This window comes from Giraffa tippelskirchi, chromosome 13, assembly GCF_054371585.1.
Source record: "Giraffa tippelskirchi isolate mGirTip1 chromosome 13, T2T-mGirTip1v1.2.pri, whole genome shotgun sequence".
Lineage (NCBI taxonomy): Eukaryota > Metazoa > Chordata > Mammalia > Artiodactyla > Giraffidae > Giraffa > Giraffa tippelskirchi.
This window is the reverse complement of record NC_137287.1, coordinates 13,162,969-13,186,921: the sequence shown is the minus strand read 5'-3', so window position 1 is coordinate 13,186,921 and position 23,953 is coordinate 13,162,969. Positions and strand designations below refer to the sequence as shown.

Below are 23,953 nucleotides of genomic sequence, written 5' to 3'. Positions count from 1 at the left end.
CACATATATTTCCTCTACATATCTTTAGGGTTTTAGAGTAAAATAGAAAGTGAGGAGCAAAAATTGATTTTCCTTTCTAAATTCTTATCTTCCCAACATCTTTTGTCAAATAAACCTATTTTCTATTCAGTTATTTCTGTTTATTATCTGTATTTCCTGTAGCTTATTTCTGAGTAACCCTGTATCTCCTATTCATTCTTACATCAGTACTTTTTTCATTACTGTAGTTTTGTAATACATTTTAGTATTTGATACGCCATTATTGCTCTTAATTATTTTTAAAGCTTTTCTTGCCTGTTTATTCTTCCAAATGACCTTAAGAGTCATTGGGAAAGCTTCAAAAAAATTCCATAGGGACTCATATTGGAATTGCTTTAAACATATAAATTAATTTGGAAAAAATTAATATCCTAACAATAATCTTTCCATCAAGAGTCATGGTATTATTTGCCACTGTCTTTAAAGACTTTTAAAATATTTCACTAAAATTGTATGTGTGTATACATAAATGTATATATATATGTGTACCCATATATATATATTTCCACCCCTGGGTCAGGAAGATCCCCTGGAGGAGGAAATGCCAGGGGAAATCCTTGCCAGGATAATCCCATGGACAGAGCGCTACAGTCCATGGGGTCACAAAGAGTTGGACACGACTGATCATGCATGCAAACTCGAAAATGGCATTTAGGATCCATATGAGGAAATCATTTTATTCATATGTATATATGTGTGTAGTTGTCCAATCCTTGTGACCCCATGGACTGTAGCCCACCAGGTTCCACTGTCTATGGAATTTTCCAGCCAAGAATACTGGAGTGGGTTGCCATTTCCTATTCCAAAGGGTCTTCTTAATCCAGGGATCAAACCCACGTCTCCTGCATTAGTAGGCAGATTCTTTACCACTCACCACCTGGGAAACCATATGAGTGTGTGTGAGCTCAGTCATGTCCAACTCTTTGTGACCCCATGGATTGTAGCCCTCCAGGTTCCTCTGTCCATGGGATTTTCTAGGCAAGATTACTAGAGTGGGTTGCCATTGCTTTCTGTGGGGGGTCTTCCAGACCTAGGGATCCAACCCATGACTCCTGCATTGGTAGACAGATTCTTTACCACTGAGGCACCTGGGAACCCCTACAGTGAAATATTACTCATCAAATATTACTCATACAAAAGACTGAAAGAATGCCATTTGCAGCAATATGGATGGACCTAGAGATTTCATACTAAGTGAAGTAAGTCAGACAGAGAAAGACAAATGCCGTATGATATCACTCATATGTAGAATCTAATTTAGAAAAAATAAGAAAGTAAAGAAACAATGAACTTATTCACAAAAGAGAAACAGACTTACAGATATTAAAAATAAATGTATGGTTACCAAAGAGTAAGCGTGGTGGGGGAAGGATTAATCAGAAACTTGGGATGAACACACATGCACATATAAGGTATATAACATATATAAGATATATATGATATCTTATATCATATATATAAGATAAATAACCAACAAGGACCTACTGTATAGCACAGGGAAAGGTATTCAATATTCTGTAATAACCTATTTGGGCAAAGAATCTAAAAAGAATAGACCCATGTATTTGTATAACTGAATCACCTAGCTGTCAACCTGAAACTAACAACACAGTAGATCAACTATACCACAATATAAAATAAAAATCAAATTACAAAAAAAAAAGCTACAGGGAGAGAGAAGTCTCAGTTTCCATCTTGTAGCTGAGCAGAGAAGAAATGCCTGTTTTCTGAGGATGCAGGGGGAAGCCCTCCCTCTGGGGCTTCCCTACTCAGAAGCGTGGAGTCCCCAGCCAACAGAGCAAATTTTACTCCAAATGCTAGGAGTCAGTGGATCAGGAACCCCCTGCCACCCATCCGGCTCATGTACACAGGTGAGGTCCTTTCTCCAGGAGACTCCCAGGTGAGGCCGGCCCCCGTTCTGCTGGCTCCTGGGCACTGCAGACCCTCTGTACCTTCTCTGCACCATCCCTCCACCTGTGCTCCATCATCTCTGGGAGCCCTGCCCACCTGGGTCTGTGCCTACAGCAGAGGGGACTTGCCAGGAAGATGGGAGGGAGAGCCAGTTGGGATCCAGCTGCAGGCTCAGAAGTCTCTGGGCTCTTTTCCGTTAAGTTTTCTAAATGGTTATTGCTGTCACACAGGAAAACTATTGATTTTTAAATGTGTGTCTGGTGCATAGCCACTGTTACTAAATTTCCCAGAATGACTGTTGTTCTTTCTAGACAATCATACTGCCCCCTGAATAGTGATAATCTTGTCTTCTCCATTTCTGGGGTGGTTATTTCTCACTTCCATTTCACATCATAGTATTCACCCAGCACGTTGAGAACAATATTGAATGAAAATGATGGCAAGTATCCTAGGTCTTGCTTATCTGAATGGGGATTCCTCCCTGTATGAGGATATCTGTTCTTGTCTTAAAGTCGATCACTCTTACTTTTTTAAGGAGATCACTCTTGCTTTTCCCATGGAGAAGGAAATAGCAACCCACTCCAGTATTCTTGCCTGGGGAATTCCATGGACAGAGGAGCCTGGCAGGCTCCAGTCCATGGAGTTGCAAAGAGTTGGACACGACTGAGCAACTAACACACATTCTTTTCCTAGTTTTAAAAAGTCCTGATGAGATATTATATTTAACTCAGCTTCTTTGTGATATCCATAGAGATCACCACTTAAAAAAATTTATTTCTTTACTTATTTGACTGCATCAGGTCTTAGTTGCTGTGTGCGGGATTTTCATTGTAGCATGCAGGATCTTTAGTTGCAGCATGTGGGCTCTAGTTGCCTGACTAGGGATTGAACCTGGACCCCCTGCATTAGGAGTATGGAGTCTTAGCCACTGGACCACCAGGGAAGTCCCCATCATCTTCTCTTTCATCATTTCTTTTCTCTCTTATTTTCCTCTGCCTTTATTTAGAGTAACTTAGGGTTGTAGGTTATTCCTACAACTATTTCTGCTGCTGCTGCAGCAGCTACCTTTATTACAGCTACTGCAATTACTCCTCTCCCCTCCAACATAATATGATATTTTCCAAATAACACTTACGTTTGCTTACATAAAATCAATATACTAATACACTGCTCTAAGTAACAGACAGAGGAATATACCAAGAAGAAGCATATAAGTAGCAAGTTGATATGTGCAGGTTTTGGCTTTCCCAGTACACAATGACCTCTTTTTTCTGCCCTTTTCAATTCATGCATCCTTGCCCCCTCCCTGTTTATCATATTACATCCAGGCACCACTCTACAAATAAATTTTGGACCTTCTGAAGTGAAGTGAAGTGAAGAGAAAGTCGCTCCTTCATGTCTGACTCTTTGCGACCCCATGGATTATACAGTCCATGGAATTCTCTAGGCCAGAATACTGGAGTGGGTAGCCTTTCCCTTCTCCGGGGGATCTTCCCAACCCAGGGATCAAACCCAGTTCTCCTGCATTGCAGGCAGATTCTTTACCAGCTGAGCCACAAGGACCTTCTAACACATACCAAAAATTGAAAAGATAAGGATGGAGTGATATTCTTTTCTGGCACCACAATGAGTGTTCTTGAGCATCCTTTCCCCTTCCTCCTACCTTGGAGAACTGTCCTAGATCATATCAAGTTTCTCTGATTTTTGCCTCTGTAGCACTTCTTTTATAGTCAACACACACTTGTGATGCCTTGTTTGTCTCTCTTCCCAGCTGAACTCGAATTTCCTAGACCACAGTGTTGATGTCCTCCATGTTCATTTAGCATGCCCAGGTCTAGCACAATGACGCTACATAATGGGTCTGGGAACCTATTTGTTGGCTTGAGTTAGAAGTCATAGTTTTCTGCCAATGGATCCCAGTAGACCTTGACTTTGCTAGAGCATTGATGGTGTCCTCACCTTTTCTCCTCACTGAAGCTGGGTCCATCTTCTTTCCACTCATATATTTCACCTCATCCTCATATGTTTGTACAATCTCTTAATTGCATAGGACTGTTTTCTTTCTTTCTTTCTTTTGCTTTTTTTTTCCCTTTGGTTTTGCTGAGTCTCAGTTGTGGCATGTGGGATCTTTGTTGCTGCATGCAGGATCTTTGTTGTAGCATGCCTCATCTCTAGTCACAGCATGTGGGATCTTGTTCCCTGATCAGGGATCAAACCTGGGCCCTCTGAATTGGGAGCCAGGAGTCTTAACCACTGGACCACCAGGGAAGTCCTGCACAGGGCTGCTTTCATCTATCATACTGGGAATACAAGCAGGTATTCCTTAAACCTTCTTCTCTTTCTAATAGTGAGTTTCAAGAGTAAATTTTTCTTTGGGTATTCAGGATAATGTTTCTCCTCTCTTTTTGGACTCACCCCTATTTTTTCCCTTAGTTTTCAGTTCTTAACATGGAGACCTGGTTCCCAGAATTAGCCAACTATCATGTGTGTGGTGTCACTGACCACCTTCTTTTCCCACTTGAGTTTCAGAATGTCCACTTATGGGGAGGAAGTATGCCATACCTCGTGTAGTTTTTGGTGACTAGTAACTATTCAGTAAAAGAATACTGGACAGGGTTTGTTTTCATGCTTACACTCACTACTTCTTTAAATCTGAGAAGCATTTATGGTTAAAGAATCATGATCAAAGGGCTTCCCTTGATCCAGTGGTTAAGACTCTGCTCTTCCAATGCAGGGGGCATGGAACTAAGATCCCACATGCTTTGGGATGCAGCACCCCCAAAAGTTAAAAGATAAGAATCATGATCAAGAAGCAGCATATTAAACTATAATAACAATTCCGGACACTTATTCCACTCTGGGTTCCCACAGTCTCCCCCCTGCTTAGGGCGTGGAGACTGGAGCCTGTAGCACAATGCTGGCCAGTGCTGGAACTTCTCCTCGTGTGACATGCTGGGGTTGTACCTACAAATGGAGGTACCAGGGAAGGAGAGAAAGGGGATGACAAGAAACAAGAACAAGGTACCAGACTTCCAGGCAGACCCGGCACTCACACGTGGGAGCTGGTTGCCTGGGTCTCTAGGTTTTGCAGAGTCTGGGTCTCCGAGCTTGGCGAGGACCAAGAATGATGCTCATGCCTCTTCCCATCACTTCTTGGCAGGTGCTGCAGCTGCCTTTTCAAGAGTGCAGCCTGCACAGACGACCCGTTTTATTTCTCCATCTGCTTCACCCACACTGTGGCTAGCAAACATTTCCTTAGATTTTTTCCAGTGGTTGATGGGTAGCCTCAGCTTTTAGAACTTCTGTGATTTTTTTTTTTTTTGGTCTTTTTCTAGTTTCATAGACTTTTTTATGGAAGTTGAATGAAGACACATTAGAGATTATCCTCATTCTTTTTTATTTGATACATTTATACTGGAAATGTGGGAGACCTGGGTTCGATCCCTCGGTTGGGAAGATCCCCTGGAGAAGGGAAAGGCTACCCACTCCAGTATTCTGGCCTGGAGAATTCCATGGACTATATAGTTCATGGGGTTGCAAAGAGTCAGACACAACTGAGCAACATTCACTTATACTGCATTATGGAATATACTAGAGTAGCATTAGCTGACACCTCTGTCATGTCGTGCAGTTATTTTTGTCCAGTTTTGGGAACAGTTAAGACCTAGTCTCTTAGCAAGTTTAATGTTTATAATACAGTTTTGTTAGCTACCATCACTGTAGTGTGTGTAAGACCTCTGGGACTTATTTCTCCACTAGTTGCAAGTCTGTATCTTTAAACAACATCGTCCAACACATTAACAAAACACCCAAATAATCAGATTGAAAAATGGGAACTTCCTTGGGGGTCCAGTAGTAAAGATATCACCTTCCAGTGAAGGAAACACAATTTCAATCCCTGGTCAGTTCATTTCAGTTCAGTTGCTCAGTTGTGTCTGACTCCTTGCCACCCCATGGATTGCAGCACACCAGGCTTCCTGGTCCATCACCAGCTCCCAGAGTTTGCTCAAACTCGTGTCCATTGAGTCAGTGATGCCATCCAGCCATCTCATCCTTTGTTGTCCGCTTCTCCTCCTGCCTTTAATCTTTCCCAGCATCAGGATCTTTTCAAATGAGTCAGTTCTTCACATCAGGGGGCCAAAGTGGCTTCAGCTTCAGCATCAGTCCTTCCAATGAATATTCAGGACTGATTTCCTTTAGGACTCACTGTTTTGATCTCCTTGTAGTCCAAGGGACTCTCAAGAGTCTTCTCCAACACCACAGTTCAAAAGCATCAATTCTTCAGTGCTCAGCATTCTTTATGGTCCAACTCTCACATCCATATGTGACTACTGGAAAAACCATAGCTTTGACTAGATGGACCTTTGTCACCAAAGTAATGTTTCTGCTTCTTAATATGATGTCTAGGTTGGTCATAACGTTTCTTCCAACGAGCAAGTGTCTTTTAATTCCATGGCTGCAGTCACCATCTGCAGTGATTTTGGAGCCCAAGAAAATAAAGTGTGTCACTGTTTCCATTGTTTCTCCATCTATTTGTGATGGAGTGATGGGACCAGATGCCATCTTCCATTTGGAATGTTGAGTTTTAAGCCAACTTTTTCACTCTCCTCTTTCACTTTCATCAGGAGGTTCTTTAGTTCCTCTTTGCTTTCTGCCATAAGGGTGGTGTCATCTGCATATCTGAGGTAATTGATATTTCTCCTGGCAATCTTGATTCCAGCTTGTGCTTTATCCAGCCTGGCATTTTGCATGATGTACTCTGCATATAAGTTAGATAAGCAGAGTGACAGTATATAGCCTTGACATACTCCTTTCCTGATTTGGAACCAGTCTGTTGTTCCATGTCCAGCTCTAACTGTTGCTTCTTGACCTGAATACAGATTCTCAGGAGGCAGGTCAGATGGTCTGGTATTCCCATCTCTTGAAGAATTTTCCACAGTTTGTTGTGATCTACACAGTCAAAGGATTTGGCATAGTCAATAAAGCAGAAGTAGATGTTTTTCTGGAACGCTCTTGCTTTTTTGATGATCCAACAAATGTTGGCAATTTGATATCTGGTTCCTCTGCCTTTTCTAAATCCAGCTTGAATATCTGAAATTTCATGGCTGACATACTGTTGAAGCCTGGTTTGGAGAATTTTGAGCATTACTTTGTTAGCGTGTGAGATGAGTGCAATTGTGCGGTAGTTTGAACATTCTTTGACATTGCCTCTCTTTGGGATTGGAATGAAAACTGACCTTTTCCAGTCCTGTGGCCACTGCTGACTTTTCCAAATTTGCTGGCATATTTAGTGCAGCACTTTCACAGCATCACCTTTGAGGATTTGAAATAGCTCAACTGGAATTCCATCACCTCCACTAGCTTTGTTCACAGTGATGCTTCCTAAAGCCCACTTGACTTCACATTCCAGGATGTCTGGCTCTAGGTGAGTGATCACCTGGGTGATTATCTGGATCATAAAGATCTTTTTGTATAGTTCTTCTGTGTATTCTGGCTACCTCTTCTTAATATCTTCTGCTTCTGTTAGGTCCATACTGTTTCTGTCCTTTATAGTGCCCATCTTTGCATGAAATGTTCCCTTGGTATCTCTAATTTTCTTGAAGAGATCTCTAGTTTTTCCCATTCTATTGTTTTCCTCTATTTCTTTGCATTGATCACTGAGGAAGGCTTTCTTATCTCCCCTTACTATTCTTTGGAACTCCACATTCAAATGGATATATCTTTCCTTTTCTCCTTTGCCTTTCACTTCTCTTCTTTTCACAGCTATTTGTAAGCCCTCCTCAGAGAACAATTTTGCCTTTTTGCATTTCTCTTTCTTGGGGGCGGTCTTGATCCCTGCTTCCTGTACAATGTCATGAACCTCCGTCCATAGTTCTTCAGGCACTCTATCTATCAGATCTAATCCCTTGAATCTATTTGTCACTTCCACTGTATAATCGTAAGGGATTTGATTTAGGTCATACCTGAATGGTCTAGTGGTTTTCCCTACTTTCTTCAATTTAAGTCTAAATTTGGCAATAAGGAGTTCATGGTCTGAGCCACAGTCAGCTCCCAGTCTCATTTTTGCTGACTGTGTAGAGATTTTCCATCTTTGGCTGCAAAGAATATAATCAATCTGATTTCGGTATTGACCATCTGGTGACGTCCACGTGTAGAGTCTTCTCTTGTGTTGTTGAAGAGGGTGTTTGCTATGACTAGTGTGTTCTCTTGGCAAAACTCTATTAGCCTTTGCCCTGCTGTCATTTTTGAGATTGCACCCAAGTACTGCATTTTGGACTCTTGTTGACTATGATGCCTACTCTATTTTTTCTAAGGGGTTCTTGCCCACAGTAGTAGCTATAATGGTCATCTGAATTACAGTCACCCATTCCAGTCCATTTTAGTTCACTGATTCTTAAAATGTCAATGTTCACTCTTGCCACCTCTTGTTTGAGCACTTCCAATTTGCCTTGATTCATGGACCTAACACTCCAGCTTCCTATGCAATATTGTTCTTTACATCATAGGACTTTACTTCTTCCATCACCAGTCACATCCACAATTGGGCATTGTTTTTGCGTTGGCCCTGCCTCTTCATTCTTTCTGGAGTTATTTCTCCACTGATCTCCAGTAGCATATTGGGCACCTACCAACCTGAGGAGTTCATCTTTCAGTGTCCTATCTTTTTGCCTTTTCATACTGTTCATGGGGTTCTCAAGGCAAGAATACTGAAGTGGTTTGCTATTCCCTTCTCCAGTGGATCATGTTTTGTCAGAACTCTCCACCATGACCCGTCTGTCTTGGGTGGTCCTACATGGCATGGCTCATAGTTTCATTGAGTTAAACATGACTGTGGTCCGTGTGATCAGTTTGATTAGTTTTCTGTGATTGTGGTTTTCAATCTGTCCACCCTCTGGTGGATAAAGATAACAGGTTTATGGAAGCTTCCGGATGGGAGAGACTGACTTATTTCTCTGGTCAGGGAGCTTAAAATCCCTTACATGCCTTGCAGCCAAAAGCACAAAACAAAATAGAAGCAGCATTGTAACAAATTAAATAAAGATGTTTAAAATGGTCCACACCAAAACATCTGTAAAAAATAAAGTAGAAAAAAGTTTTCAAAAAATGGGCAGAGGAACTAAATAGACATTTATCCAAAGGGCCAACAAGTCCATAAAATGGTGCTCAATATCTGTTCTTTGTAATCCTAAAGTCAAGGTTATTCTGAAGTCACTGCATCCATTGTCTCATAACTTATTCCCTAATGTATTTCAGATCTGAAACTTTCTAGTCTACACTATTCTCTGAAGGTTAGAAATGACCTTGCAGCTATTGGAGTAGAAGATGAGTTTGGTGCTAGTAAGATGCATGGTCTGTCTTGTCTTGACAGTTTCTCTTCCTCATGAATCCCTGAGGAAGATGTGTACATAAGAGCAGTAGGAATAAGGAATAAAGTGCCCGTGCATATTCAGCCTTGCTCGTGGGCTGTATCCCTATGTAGAAAATAAGAGAGGGGGTAGGATGGCTGCGGAGAAGGCACTGGTGACCCACTCCAGTACTCTTGCCTGGAAAATCCCATGGACGGAGGAGCCTGGTAGGCTGCAGTCCATGGGGTCGCTAAGAGTCGGACACGACTGAGCGACTTCACTTTCACTTTTCACTTGCATGCATTGGAGAAGGACATGGCAACCCACTCCGGTGTTCTTGCCTGGAGAATCCCAGGGACGGGGGAGCCTGGCGGGCTGCTGTCTATGGGGTTGCACAAAGTTGGACACAACTGAAGCAACTTGGCAGAAGCAGCAGCAGCAGCAGGATGGCTGGGCTAACCCTAAGCAGATCAGGCTTGGATGGACCCATAGCATAGATGAGAAACAATACCAGAGGAGTATGGACCCCAGCTGTGAGCACGAACTTTGCACACCTCCTGAGAACCAGCCTTATTGATTACTTCCTGGTCCTGTTTGGAAGGGAAGTGAGAGTGAGCAATGCCAAGGCTAGGACATGCCTCCACCCTCCACCAGCTCCTCCTTTGTGCTCACTATCCCTCAGCTGTCTACTGTGCATGTGTGCATGCTAGGTCGCTTCAGTCGTGTCTGACTCTTTGTGACCCTATGGACTGTAGCCCACCCGCAGGGCTCCTCAGTCCATGGGATTCTTCAGGCAAGAATACTGCAGTGGGTTGCCATGCCTTCCTCCAGGGGATCTTCCCCACCCATGGATCAGACCCATGTCTCTTACATCTCCTGCATTGGCAGGTGGGTTTTTTACCACTCGCACTACCTGGGAAGCCCACTTTCTACTGTGGTCAATTGCAATTTCCCATTTGTATATAAAGCAGAAGGAAAAGCATCGTTTCTATTATTCTAGGATGCATAAGAGATGTAAAAGCTCTGCTTAATGTCCAGCTCCCATGAGGAACAGGCTTCCCGGGATGCTGGGTTGCTGGAGGCAGGTGCACTGCTTGGGGCTGTCTGGGTCTTGGTGCTGCTTTGACAGGCAGGTTGACGATGGGCCAGTTTGGGAACTAGGAGGACTTAAGTATGTAAAATTCTGAGCACAGAGGCAGAGGATGGAGAGAACATACTAGTCCTTTCAGAACAGTGGCTGAGCCGGCCTGCTGCCCACAGTCAAGCCTTCACAAGGAAGAACCTTGCTTGTGTCACCAGCTGCTTTGAAGTCTATATTAGATCCCTAACTAGGGATCGAACCCATGATCCCTATAGTGGACACACTGAGTCCCAACCACTGAACTGCCAGGGAAGTCCCTGTTTCTCTTCTTAAAAGGACACCAGTCCTATTGGATTAGGGCCCCACCCTTATGACCTCACTTAACCTTAATCACTTCCTTCAAGTCTCTGTCTCCAAATATAGTCACACTGGGAGTTAGGGCTTCAAGCAATAAATTTTGGGGGGACACAATTCAGTCCCTAACACATTATAAGAGGTTGACGTGGAAGCATTAGGCATAAAAATTTTACTGGATGGAGTTGGTGGATGGGGTGATGCTCTCACTCCCCACTTGGACACTTCCCACTGATTTTGCATCAGGGACAAGCAGGGCTTATCTTGTCCTGTTCTCTTCCCATAGGAGTCCTTGTTCCAGCATGAAGGGAAGGTGGTTACTGCTCCAGTTAGACGACATCCTTCCTGGGGTCCACGAGGTATTCAGGGTGCTCATCTCCTCTTTCAGCTTGTTAGAACCTCCCCTCCCTTACAGGTTAAGGGTTCTGTTGACTTATAAGAAAGTGCACACCATGAGAGCTGCAAATCAAGTTTTATTTGTGGCAAAATGAGGACTATAGCCCAGGAGACAGCATTAAAGAGAGCCCTGAGAAACCACTCTGAGGAGACCAGGGAAGAACTAAATACATAGGCTATATAGCTAGGATATATTGCAATAAAGGGCTTCCCTGGTGGCTCAGCAGTAAAGAATCTGCCTGCCAGTGCAGGAGATGGGTTTGATTCCAGGTCAGGAAGATCCCCTGGAGAAGGAAATGGCAACTCACTCCAGTATTCTTGCCTGTGAAATCCCATGGACAGAGGGGCCTGGTGGGCTACAATCCATTGGGTCACAAAGAGTCTGACTAGACTTAGCATCTAAACAACAACAACAACAATATTTCAATAAAGGGCAGGCAATCAGGAACATCAAAAGATTATTATTAATTAAGAAAACCAGATATCTCGAGTTAAGGAATTTAGCGCTTTTCTAAGTATGGGAAAATGCCAGAGTCTAAACTCACTGAAATCATTCCTTTCGTATGCACCTGAGCTATCTGGGGCCAGTATCCTGTATTTTCACACCCTATGTTCCCTCAGGGCTCACCGTAGGGAGTGCCTGCAATCTGATGGCTGCTAGATGGCAGGTGTTCTTTTCAGCCCTGAATTTCCTCAGGACTCACCTCTTGTTGGAGGGCTGCAATCGCTGATGACCGTGATATCCTTGTTTACTGATATGGCAGGAAATATTCCATTTCTCAGCTCACTCCTGAGCCATTGAGAATTTCTGAATTAGAGTCTTGGCTCCTACCATGGTGCTGCCCTAGCTCAGTGCTTTTAGGTCAGTCCCAGCCCCTACTTGATTCTGCCCTGGGTGATGGATTGCAACCTCCTGGGGGGTAAGCCTGTGTCTTTTCATCCCTCTCTTGCCCCACCATACACCTCACATCTCCGTGCTTTTGGAATTGAGTCAGTTGATTGGAATGGAGTCTCAAGCAGACATTTCTTCTTCCTCCCAAGCTGTCTCGTCATTACCCTTCTTTACCCATCATTTTTTCTGTATATGCCTTGCCTTCCTTTCATTTCGCAGGGATTTTTATTGTTATTTTACCTCTTGGCGAAAGTTTCAGCTGGTTGGTCTTAATGAATGTCGTGCAGTCCTGGCCCTCCTGCAGCTTCTTGCCCTCGTTCAAGTTCATTACTCTGGCTTACATAGCAGTGGAAAGCAGTCAGATGTGGTCCTGGGCAGGTTAGCTTCCTGCCTGTCTTGCTAAGTGGATCATGATATTGGAAGCATGAGGGAGGTTAGGAATGCGTCCTTACTGGAGTGAGTTTCATTGTTTCGCTCTGAACTTACTTGACTGTTAAAGATTCATAAAATGATTTAACCAAATGAAGTTTTTGCATTCGGAGTTCGCTGCATTCTGTGAAGGGTCAGGGGAGGGCGGTCTGGGAAGATGCCCAGTTTGTCTTTAGGGGACACGTGAATCCAGAATGCCAGCCTGATGTCACCCTGCCGTGCCTGGTGGAAGAGGGTGCCTATAGGATTGTATGGGAGAGACCTGGGTCCTCTGAGAACTGACCCTCCAAGGAGAATTACTGAGACCCTCATTGCAGGCAGAATGGCAATTTGGGGAACAAAGAGCTTTCAGAAAGTGGTCATTTGTGTTAAAAGCCTCTAAAGGCCATTTTCCCAGTTACCACTAAATTCCTTCCTAAAAGCTCAGGTAGGAAAACATATTATACTCTCAGACTTTCCAGAGAGGTGTGAACCTGGAACAGGAATTATACTGGGGCCTCTGACATAGAGAGAGGCTTTGCAACATGGGGGTTAATATCAAGAGTTCCAAGCTGATCCCTCAGCAGGCATATACTAGTTGCCCAGCCTTGACCTAGCTCCTTTTAACCTCTTCTTGCTGAAGTTTTCTCAAGGGTAGAATGTGGAAGGGCAGAACCTATTCACGGTGTTGGGATGGAATCAAACACAGTAATATATGTCAGACCTTGAGTTCAGTGTCTGGCATATAGCAAATGTTAAATCAATATTTCCTATTACTTATTATAATTCTTTTAAATGCTTAAGAAAGGCCTCCAGCAGCTGACCTGAGTCTTGATAGCTAGACAAAAAGACAACTTAGATTTCAGTTTGCCTCTTTGTGCCAGGAGCCACAGCACTCCCCAGCCAGGGAACTCCAGGGTCTGATGAATGAGTGTTCCTGACAGAGTCATACGTCACCCGGCCTCCTGAGAGGGAGCAAAAGCATAGGCAAACTGCTGGGTTGGGAATCACTGTCTGCTCCCCTGTGTGAGCTTCTGCAAGTTACTGAACCTCTCTGTGTGTCAGTTTTCTCATCTGTAAAATGGGCTACTGGCAGACTTCAATGAACTAGGCTGTGCAATGTCTTTCAATGATGCCATGGCATCGTGAACGCTCAGTATGTTAGATGTTAAGATCATCACCAGACTTCCCAGACTTTGCCTCAGCCAGTGGCTGGTTTTTATATAAGGAACTTAGGGAGATATCTCTGAAACTGTACTCCTCTCAATACTCTTGGGATGAATGCAGGGAGGGGTGGGGTGGGGTGGGGGAACGTGGGGCCAGACTGCTAGGAGCAGCTTTGATAGCTTATGGAGTGTTCCCAGTTCAGTCTGTCCTTTAAACTAGGATCTGCTGAAGAGGACTTTTATTCAGTCTCCATCTGAATAGAATCTTGTACTCCTGGCAAGACCAGTGCCAAGCTGTGTATGTGAGGGAGGAGTCTGTGTACTGAGGGTCTGCAGAAAATGTGCAGTATACACATGCTCAGGAGCCAGAGCTGAGAAGATCCCAAGAGACATACAGAAAGTCAAAGAGGCATCCCTCTTATTTCTCCAACTATGGACCTGCAGAAGTCTCCCTTGGCTCACTGATAGTAGGAAAAAAAAATGGAGTAAGGCCATGGAGAATCACATTTTGACCAATAAAAAGTCTGAGGTTCTAAATGTCTTCTGCTTAATAGCTAGAAACAAATCCCTCCAAGAACCAGACCTCTCCTCCAACTAGCAGAAAGGCTCTGCCAAGTCCCCTGTGCCCCTGCACTGTAGCTGGCACCACCCTGGGGTTGCCCACCATGACCCAAGCGCTTCCCTTCTGGTCAAGGGTTTCAGTAGCAAAAAAGCTGCTCCCTTCACCGAGGTCAGGATATGGTTGGAAGCATCACTTCAACTTGTCAACTTTGAGGCTGATGTTCTCAGCCAAAGGCATCATCTGTGAGTGCTCCCTGATGACTTTGACCAGGTTCTGTGTGGACCCCAGTTCCACATGCTGCTCTCCCATCACCTGGGTTGGGGGGAGGTTTCAGAGAGGTGGGTGATCACTCTCCTCTTAACTGAAAGATAGATTGTTTAAAAACAGCCTCATCTTTCTGGTGCTCAGGTGCCTAATACACTGAGAAATATATATTGCACATACTCTGGACCCCCCCACCCCATTCCATTCAGCTCCCAAGTGAGAGTGGTGCCTACTATACCCTGGCCAGGAGCTTGTATGACCCAGCCCAGTAGATGTATTTTAGATAGGGTCTCATGAGGTCTTTGTGAAAAAATTATCCACACCCTCGCTTCTAAACCTTTATGAACTGTTGGACGTTGCCCCGGGTGATGGATAGTTGGGATGATGCCCACTGTTACTAGACCAGCACCTCGGAAGGAGGTCCCTGGAAGGAGAACCACAGTGCAGTAAGTCCCCTACATATGAACAGGTTTCATTAGTAAGTCCAATTTGTTCTTAAGTCTAATTTGTTCATAGGTACCCAACTAACACAATCAGCTATGTCATACTGTACTGTAATAGGTTTCTAATTCTTTCCACACAACTAATACATAAAAAACAAACACAAAAAATAAAGAAAACATTTCTCATCTTATACTAGTACAGCACAACAGCTGGCATCTGGGGACTGGCATCAAGGGTTACCAACAGGAGGAGGGAGAGGAGGTGGGAGATGGTGGAACTGAAGGATTGTCGGAGGGCAAGCTGCAATTTCACTCTTGCCTGACATTGATGGCACAGATTCTGGTTCCTTGCTGGAACCAGATGCACGTTTGCATCTTTGAAAGTTCACAACTTGATGATTGGCATGGAGGGGACTTACTGTACTTGCGACATTATCTAGTCTAGTGTTTCTCTAACTACTTCCTCTTCCTTCTCTTCTTCTTCCTCTTGTCCTGCTCCTCCTTCTTGTTCTGCCACTCACCTGCTCAGGTGCCTTTTAAAACACTTGTTTCTCTAGTTGCCCCAACCCCATGGTATTTTAATAGCACAGATATAGGGTGCATATGTCTCTTGACGTACTGCAACCTTAGGAGGGCCACCAACCATTGTAATGCCTAAGGTAATTTTTGTCCCCTAAGAATCACTTTCCATCTCACTAAAGGTGACACTTTCTCTCTTGAGAATGCATCTTCTGGTCTGAGACTTTTTGGCCATCCAGCACCAGCTTTTTGTTTATTTATTTATGGCTGCACTGGGTCTTCATTGCAGCACACAGGCTCTTCATTGATGCATGCCGACTTTCTCTAGTTGTGGTGAGCAGAGGCTACTCTCTAGTTGCATCATGCAGGCTTCTCATTATGGTGGCTGCTCTTGTTGAAGAGCATGGACTCCGGGGCACTCGGGCTTCAGTAGTTGGCTCAGGGGCTTAGCTGCCCTATGGCTTGTAGAATGTTAGTCCCCAGAGCAAGGATCCCATGTCCCCTGCACTGGCAGGCTGATTCTTAACCACTGGACCGCTAGGGAAGTCCCCACTGCCAGCTTTGACTAGCAGGAGCAACTTGGGGTGAGCAGCTGGTTAGTGTGTGAATATAACAAGTGTGACTGTCCTAGACTGGGAGCCATGTGGTGCTAACTCAGTGTGAATACCAGCAAGACTGGGCCATTCTCAGCTTCCTCCAGCTTTCTACTTTCACAAATACTGGATGATTTATCTTTGGGTAAACATCCTAGATAGCATTTAAGGTAGTTTTCTCGCTTTGTCTTTTTCTTTACAAGTGAAGTTATTAAATGAAAAGGAACCAGCAGGACACAGCATCTTGAATCCTGCTAGTCATTATTCGGGATGAGTACACCGGGGATGCATAAGAGAGCTCATGTCTTCTCCACATCTCTGCCAGCATTGAACAGTATTCTTTTTAGAAGTATTTGCTAGTTTGAAAGGCAAGATGCTAACTTGTTGTCGGCTGATGATGACCAGCCAGGGTGAAATTTTAGATCCTTTCATCTTGTCAAACGGTAAGAGGTACATCCCTTTCTCAGTAGCCCTTGGACTGCCCTGCCCCATTTGGTGGCTCAGTCTTTCCTTTCCCACTGACTTGTCATGCTTCTCCTATCCTCTTGGAAGTTTTATCTACACTGGGATCTGTTCCTGGACTGTCTTTTCTGAATTATTGACATCTTGATGATGACATCCGCCTGAATTTTGGAAGCAGGTTTTCAGCAAAGGCTCATGGAAGGCTATTGCACTCTGGGAGTGGATTGATGTGTCTGCACTTTGGCAAGCTTGTATGCAGCCACCTGGTCTGTCTTTTTCACCTGGGGCCAAGGTGTGGTGACTCTTGGTGGAGACACCCTCCTAAGCAGTCCTAAGGGTGCAGAATGCCACACTGATGAATCATGGGGGCTCAGGCAATACCCTGAAGGTCCACTTTTGTCTAAGTTGGCCCAAGTTCATCTTCTGGTCACTGTCAGCTCTAGCATGGAAGTTCCAATACATGTTGAACTGAGCAAAGAAAATACAAGCAAGAGACATCATTCATTCTCTAAGGGCACGTTGAGTGCCCACCATGGTATCAAATATAGAGACATTTCAGACTGGGTCCCTGGCCTTGCAGAGCTCACAATCCAGGTGGGAGACAGGCATGCATGTTAGTGGCTAAGATAGAGGGTGATCAGTTCTAAACAGGTGCACATTAAGTTAGTAGGAGAGACAGAAGTTTGCCCAGCTCTGTCTAGTGAGATGAGAAAGGGTCAGGAAAAATACTAAAAGAGAACATGATATTTCAGCTCCATCTCATGAAACAAGTTAGAGATCACCTGGTAGACAAATGGAGGGAACAGCGTGTACAGAGGTCTGGAGCTCTGAAATAGCATGGCATCTTGTGCAGAGGTGGGGAGCAAAAGGTGTCAAAAGACATAGTGGGACTTGAGGTGGGTGGGTCCTTATTTTTGGTCAAAGATGCCATTGAAGTTTATAAAGCAGGATCAGATATGCTTTGGGAGAAGTAAACTCAACTGTGTGGAAGAGAGTGTGGAGGTGAGAATATGAGGACAAAAGTCATTTTACTAGTAGCACTGTAATTATTATTAGAACATTCATTCTTGGAAGCATTTTCCTACCACAGTGTTTTTGGAACTGGACTAGCAATTGAATTAATGAAGAAGGTAGAGCAGCTACAGGTATTTAAGAAGTGAAATCAGTAAGACTTGATGACTAAATTTACGTGTGATTGACCAGTATGAAGGAAGAGACTGGGCTAAAGGTGTGATTTCTCTCTTGTACAGCTAGGCAACTTGGGGTCCAGGAAATACAGCACCTGTGAGGTTGTGGGAGGTGTTGGTTGGGATTTAGATATAAATACTAACAAATGATTAGGGATAGGTGGTATTGGAGGTACTAATCATTGCCAGTTTCTTGGTTGTCTTTTAGTATTTTAAGAATGTTGCACAATTTTCAGAAATGGTTCCCTCTCTTCATTGATCAAGGTCATGTCATGGAGAAAAGCATGTAGATGTTTATTTCATGTTTATTTTATTCATCCACTCCCAGATGTTTATTTCATTATTTCAAATTATTCCATGATTTTATTTCATGGAGATGTTTATTTCATATTTCCAGTGAAATAATGAAATAAACATTGGGTATGTCAATTTCAGCTACTTTTCAACTCATATTTATATCTTTTCCTTCCAGGGGATGGCCAGGTGGATTTTGATGAATTCATGACCATTCTTGGCCCCAAACTGGTGTCTTCAGAAGGTCGCGATGGTTTTCTTGGAAACACAATAGACAGCATATTCTGGCAGGTGAGTTAAGACTTTGTTTAAAGATTAGATTTGATAGTAAACTTGGGTTTGGGACTAACATTTGACTGTGAATTCTTGAGCTTCTGTTCATCGTGTGAAGCTCTCCTCTGGGCTCAACTGACATACATTCCTTGAACTGGACAACTAAGTTGAGATCATACTAGGTCCCCTGAAAACAAGTATCAAAACTATACTCATTTAAGTCTTAGAAGACTGAAATATCTCCCTATTTATTCCTTATTGCAAAAATAGTTTTGCATTTTGGAGAAATGAGATTCCTCCTCTTCTGGTTCACAAAAGCTTTTTCCCTGGAGACACTTAGGAAGGACATATTGGTATTACCTGTGGTCACTGCCATCCCTGGTTCAGGAGGTCCTTGCTGGGAGGATGATATAGTTGCCTTGTGTGTTTGGATCCTATCTCTCAAGAGCACAGAATGGTTTTATCTCAAAATTTGTATTTGATACTTCTCAATTTGCTTCTGTTTCTATCTGTAAGCTGTCTTAGAAATTACAAGTAACAATGACCTTTGAATTATTTGGATGTGCTATAAGTCATTTCTTTATATCCCTTAATTTTAAAATATGGCTATTATTTTGTGATTATGGAATTTTGGGAATGGCTCATCAATAATTATTTTTAAAATTTGAGTATAGTATTTGAGTATAATTTGTCAAGTTAAATTGAATTATGGTTTAGACATATAAAATACCATTCCAACACAGGGTGGTTTCTTTAATTTCTTGATGTGTTTTTTTCCTTAACCAGAGATACTTCTCTCATCTAGTTAAGGACTGCAGTTGGCAGTGTACCTCTAGTCTTAATCTGCTATCATGTTGCATATAACCAACAAGTACTTAGTAAGAACTTGTTGCTTATCCTGTAGTCTAACAGTCACTATGGGTTTTACAAAAGACATTTGAGACAGTCCTTCACAGAGAATAGAGTGGTGGTTGCTAAGGGGAAAGAGGGTGGGAGAGAGTTGGATTGGAAGTTTGGGATTAGCAGATGCAAACTGGTATGTAGAGAAAGGATAAACAGCAAGGTCCTACTGTATAGCACAGGGAACTATATTCAATACTCTGTGATAAACCACAATGGAAAAGAATATGAAAAAGAATGTATATATATGTATAACTGAGTCACTTTGCTCTACAGCAGAATTTGACACAACAGTGTAATTCAACTATACCTCTATCCTATTGGTTACAAAGGGCATCCTCATTCAGTGGAGGGAGAGGACTCCTCCCAGTGAATACCCAGAGGAGGGGTCATTGAGGACCACCTTGGAGACCGGCAACTACAAAGGGGAATGGGGCTGTAATTTGGCTTCAGCTTCCTGGCCTGACACGGCTGTCACGGCCTTTCATTTTTTACAGGTTTTGGTTTCTCCCTACCTTAGAGGAAAACTGACCATGGATGTTCTCTGTGTTCTGAGAAGTGATCCCACCAGGCCCTGGGCTCACCTTGAAAATTAAGTCTGCTCTCCAGGGCTCACTCATTCCTGGCATTCTAGCCTACAGGGCCAAGGGGAGAAGAAAATCAAATGGGATTCTGCAAAAAGGGCTATCTATCAGTTGGTGCTCATCCCCAAAGTTTTGAGCCCCTGGCTCTTTGTGGGAAACTGGTATCAGTGAAGATGGAATTGATTAGCTACTAACATGAGGGCCATGCCCCAGAGTGTCTGTTCTCCCTGGGTACTTAGTCCTCTGGGTGTGAGGCTCACAGATTTCTTGGCTGCCAGTTCAGAACCTCTCTCTTACGTAGCAAATAATAACTTGTGGAATTCTTATTGTCTTCTTCTCCTTCATTCATCAAAGTCCTGTGTGTTGGCTGTTACTACTGTGATGTAGTTGAGCAGAACTTGCTGTATGTTAGTGGTGGAGAGGAGGGGAGGGAGGGCCTGAGAGGGCCAGATGCAGGGTGGGGGCGGGGGAGGACTTTCATGCTCAACACTTAAGCTCTGTTGCAACTGCAGAGTAGCGGGGTCCTCAAAGTCACTTTATTCTGCCAGTCACTTGCACCGCACACCACGAGGCCACTTGTACCCAAGAAGGTATGTAATGCAACAGATGCTCCCATGCCGTGAAGCATCTGCATCTCGGGTTCACCTGAATCCCCGCAACAGCCCTTCATCTTTCCTCCTCCATGATATCCAGTGCTGTGCACAGCTGTGTTCTGCCATGAGCTCGCAGACTGTGGTAATGACCAAATGGCAGAGGTAATGACCAGCATCACAGGAGATCATGCGACTCTGGTGATCTAGGTCCAACCAACACTTCTGTTAAATTCTTCTCCCTTTAAAGAGAGAGAGAGAGGAGTCCCACCCTTAGCTAGGAGAGGAGCCAGTGGTATCTTACCATCAGGACTTACTTGTACCTGTAGAAGGTACAGGTAGATCACCTTGGCTCCTTGGCTCACATTTTTATCTTATGTATAATCAAACTTCATTAAGACTTGACTAATTTACAGGTTGTTTTTTTTTTTTTTTTTTTTTTTTTCCGGCTGTGCTGGGTCTTTATTGCAGTGCATTGGCTTCTTTTGTTGAGGAGCACGAGTTCCAAAGCATGTGGACTCAGTAGTTGCAAGCACATGGGCCTTAGTTGTCCTGCGGCATGTGGGATCATGGTTCCCTGATCAGGGATCAAACCTGAGTCCCCTGCATTTGCAAGGCGGATCTTTAACTACTGGATCAACAGGGAAGTCCCTAATTTATAGTTTCTGATTTAAGAAATGAAACACATCAATATTTAAGCAAATGGATCTGTTCAATGGATGGCATTGGATGTGTGGGAACAGGTTTGGATCTGGAGGTTGAGAACGAAGAAACTCACAGGGCTTCCTGCTCTTTGTGCATGCTCCAGAGTGAGCTCTTGCTGCCTGTTTACAAATGGGTCTAGTTTATCTCACAGCTGTGTGCACAGGAAAGAAACACTCCAGGAAGCTCCAGGTACAATATGATGCCAAATCTGTTGTGCATAAAAGAACTGGAAAAAATATGTCAGAATATTGACAGTGACGTTCCATATGTGATAGCATGATGAGTGATCGTATCTTTCTGTATTTTTCAAAAGCTTGACAATGGGCATGCATTATTACTTATATAATCAGAAAAAGAAGATGAAAGAAAACATAGTCCCCAGCTAGTCCAAGACACTGTAGATTATCCTAACATATTATAATAGTACCTGGAACACCTATCTCCACATTTGGTCCAGATCAAGGCCTGCTTGTCACCTTGACTTCTCCACCCACAGGCCTGCTCACCATCCTTTCCAGCTGTCCACTCCTCCTCCAGTGGTAGGATGAGACATGGCAGAAGTGAAATACCAGCAGTTGCTGCCCTGGAATCTCTCCTGGCTTGGCCTCTGTCCCTCCACCCCAAACTCTTGCCCTGGCCTCATGCCTTCTCTGGTTTCTATTTCTGCCTTGATCCTAGACTCTTGATTTCTGTTCCATGCTCTGATCCAGAGGAAAGTCCTCCCCAGCCCAGGTCCCAAGCTTCTGTTTGGGACGTTTTACACGCTGGTCTGAGGCCCATGGCTAGGATGGGTAGGGAGCTGAGTTTAAAATTGTTGACTCTTGGGGACTTCCCTGGGGGTCCAGTGTTTGAGACTTCACCTTCCAGTGCAGGGGGGTGAGGGTTCGATCCCTGTTCAGGGAGCTAAGAACCCACATGCCTCATGGCCAAAAAACTAAAATATGAAACAGAAATAATATTGTAACAAATTCAATATAGACTTTAAAAATGGTCCACATCGAAAAATCTTTTAAAAATAAATAAATAAAAATAGATAAAATTTTTGACTCAGGGGCAGTTGAGCACACTTGACATTCCATGTTCACAATACAGGAAAGAAACACTCCAGAAAGCTCCAGGTACAATATGATGCCAAATCTGTTAGGCATAAAAGAACTGGAAAAAATATGTCAGAATATTGACAGTGACATTCCATATGTGATAGCATGATGAGTGATCATATCTTTCTGTATTTATCAAAAGCTTGACAATGGGCATGCATTACTTGTATAATCAGAAAAAGAAGATGAAAGGAAAGAAAATATAGTTCCCAGCTCATCAAATAACTATGAAGTACCTACAATGTTTTCATCTGTGAATCTGTAAATTATCTGCTCTGTGAGGTCGACCTTGGATAAAACTTGCAGGGAAAGCAAGTGAGACAGAAGAAATTATATTCATTCACATGAGGTGTTTGTTGCTTGTGACCAAGACCTAGAAAATACCAGGATTTTGACTGTTGTTCTTTTAAGAATAGTTTTAATAGTTTAGGCATTCCAGCAGGCAGAGTCTCTTCTTACATTAAATCTGGCACCAACAGAATGGTTCTCTCCTCAATATTTTGTCAATGTGCCACTCTATCGGAGTTTGGGATCCAAAGCTGCTGTTCTTAATCATCTTAGGAACCTAAATAGCTTTCAGCAGGCTTGCTCATCACGAGGCCTGTTAGATTGACAGCGAATGCTTGAATCCCCAAAGCGATTTTACTGCCTACGAAATATGGAGCGTGGAAAACTCAGCAGAGGTTCTCCGAGTCTGGTTCCTGAACCAGCAGCATCAGCATCACCTGGGACTTGTTAGATATGCAAACACCTGGACCTCACCCCAGAAACACTGAATCAAAAACTCTGGGGTGGAGCTGGTATCTGGGTTCAATCTGCCCTGCAAGTGGCTCTGATGTTCATCCACGATTGAGAGCCACTGAGATTTTAGTGATCCTGGCACATGGGGCAGACATCCAATAAGGCTTATTGGTCTGATTCAGACCTTGGTCATTTGGGTTTTTCTCTCATTTACCCATATTTATAAGTATCATTGGTCTGTAGTCCATATAACAGTATATGTTTTAACTGTTTTAAAAGATGGAGGAATTACATGTCAATATGTAACTAATTTTCTAAGTAGGAATTGCCTTTCTAAGCATTAAAGCAACAGAACAATTGTAAATAAAAACTATTAAACTATTGAAAGGATGTTTCAGAAAGTAACTGGGAGACTTCTCTGGCAGTCCAGGGGTTTGTTAAGACTCCAAGCTCCCAATGCAGCGGAGCTGGGTTCTCTCACTGGTCAGGGAACTAGATCCCAGATACCACAACTAAAAATCCTGCATGCTGCGACTAAGACCCGGCACAGCCAAATAAATAAAGAAATAAATAGTTTAAAAAGTAATAGGAAAAAATACAGCAATAGAGTAAGGTATATGTGGAGAGCATTTCTAAAACAATGTGGAAACCTCTAGATATGATAATAGATGAGTAGTATAAGAAATAACAATTGATGGATACTTTACTTTAAACAAACATTAAAACAGTTCTCAACCACACTAGAAATCTAAGGAATATCTACTAAAATAGTAATTGGATAACAGTTTTCACCTATCAAGTTGGAAAAGAATAAAACATATAATAGTGCTGTCAAGAGTGAGATGAAATGGGCAAACTCATATACTACCAGTAGAAATGTAAATTTTAAAACTTTTCTGAAAACTATTTGGTGATAGTTTTCTACAACTTTTCCAATGTTAAACCCTGTAATTAAAAATAATTCTACATCTAAGACTCTGTCATATGAAATTAGTTAGAGGTGTAGAAAAATGCGCTTACAAATATGGAATATTGTGTAATTTTTTAAAATAGTATTTTCACTCTACAATCTAGAGATTTTAATTTACAGTATAATTACATCCTTGTCCTACAACTATTATATATCCATTTATATTCATACAG

At 43.0% G+C, this 23,953-nt stretch overlaps 1 protein-coding gene across 8 annotated transcripts in view; it reads left to right on the top strand.

Annotated features, from left to right (window-relative positions):
* The window catches only part of CALN1 (calneuron 1), a 693,518-nt gene that overhangs the window by 491,555 nt on the left and 178,010 nt on the right, over window positions 1-23,953 (top strand). For all 8 annotated transcript variants that reach the window (XR_014073438.1, XM_081558121.1, XM_081558116.1 and 5 more), the window contains one exon: window positions 18,096-18,208. Coding sequence is in view for 7 of the 8 variants with exons in the window: in XM_081558121.1 (XP_081414247.1) it covers window positions 18,096-18,208 (113 nt within the window). In the remaining variant the exon portion in view is untranslated. The remainder of the gene's footprint in view (window positions 1-18,095; window positions 18,209-23,953) is intronic.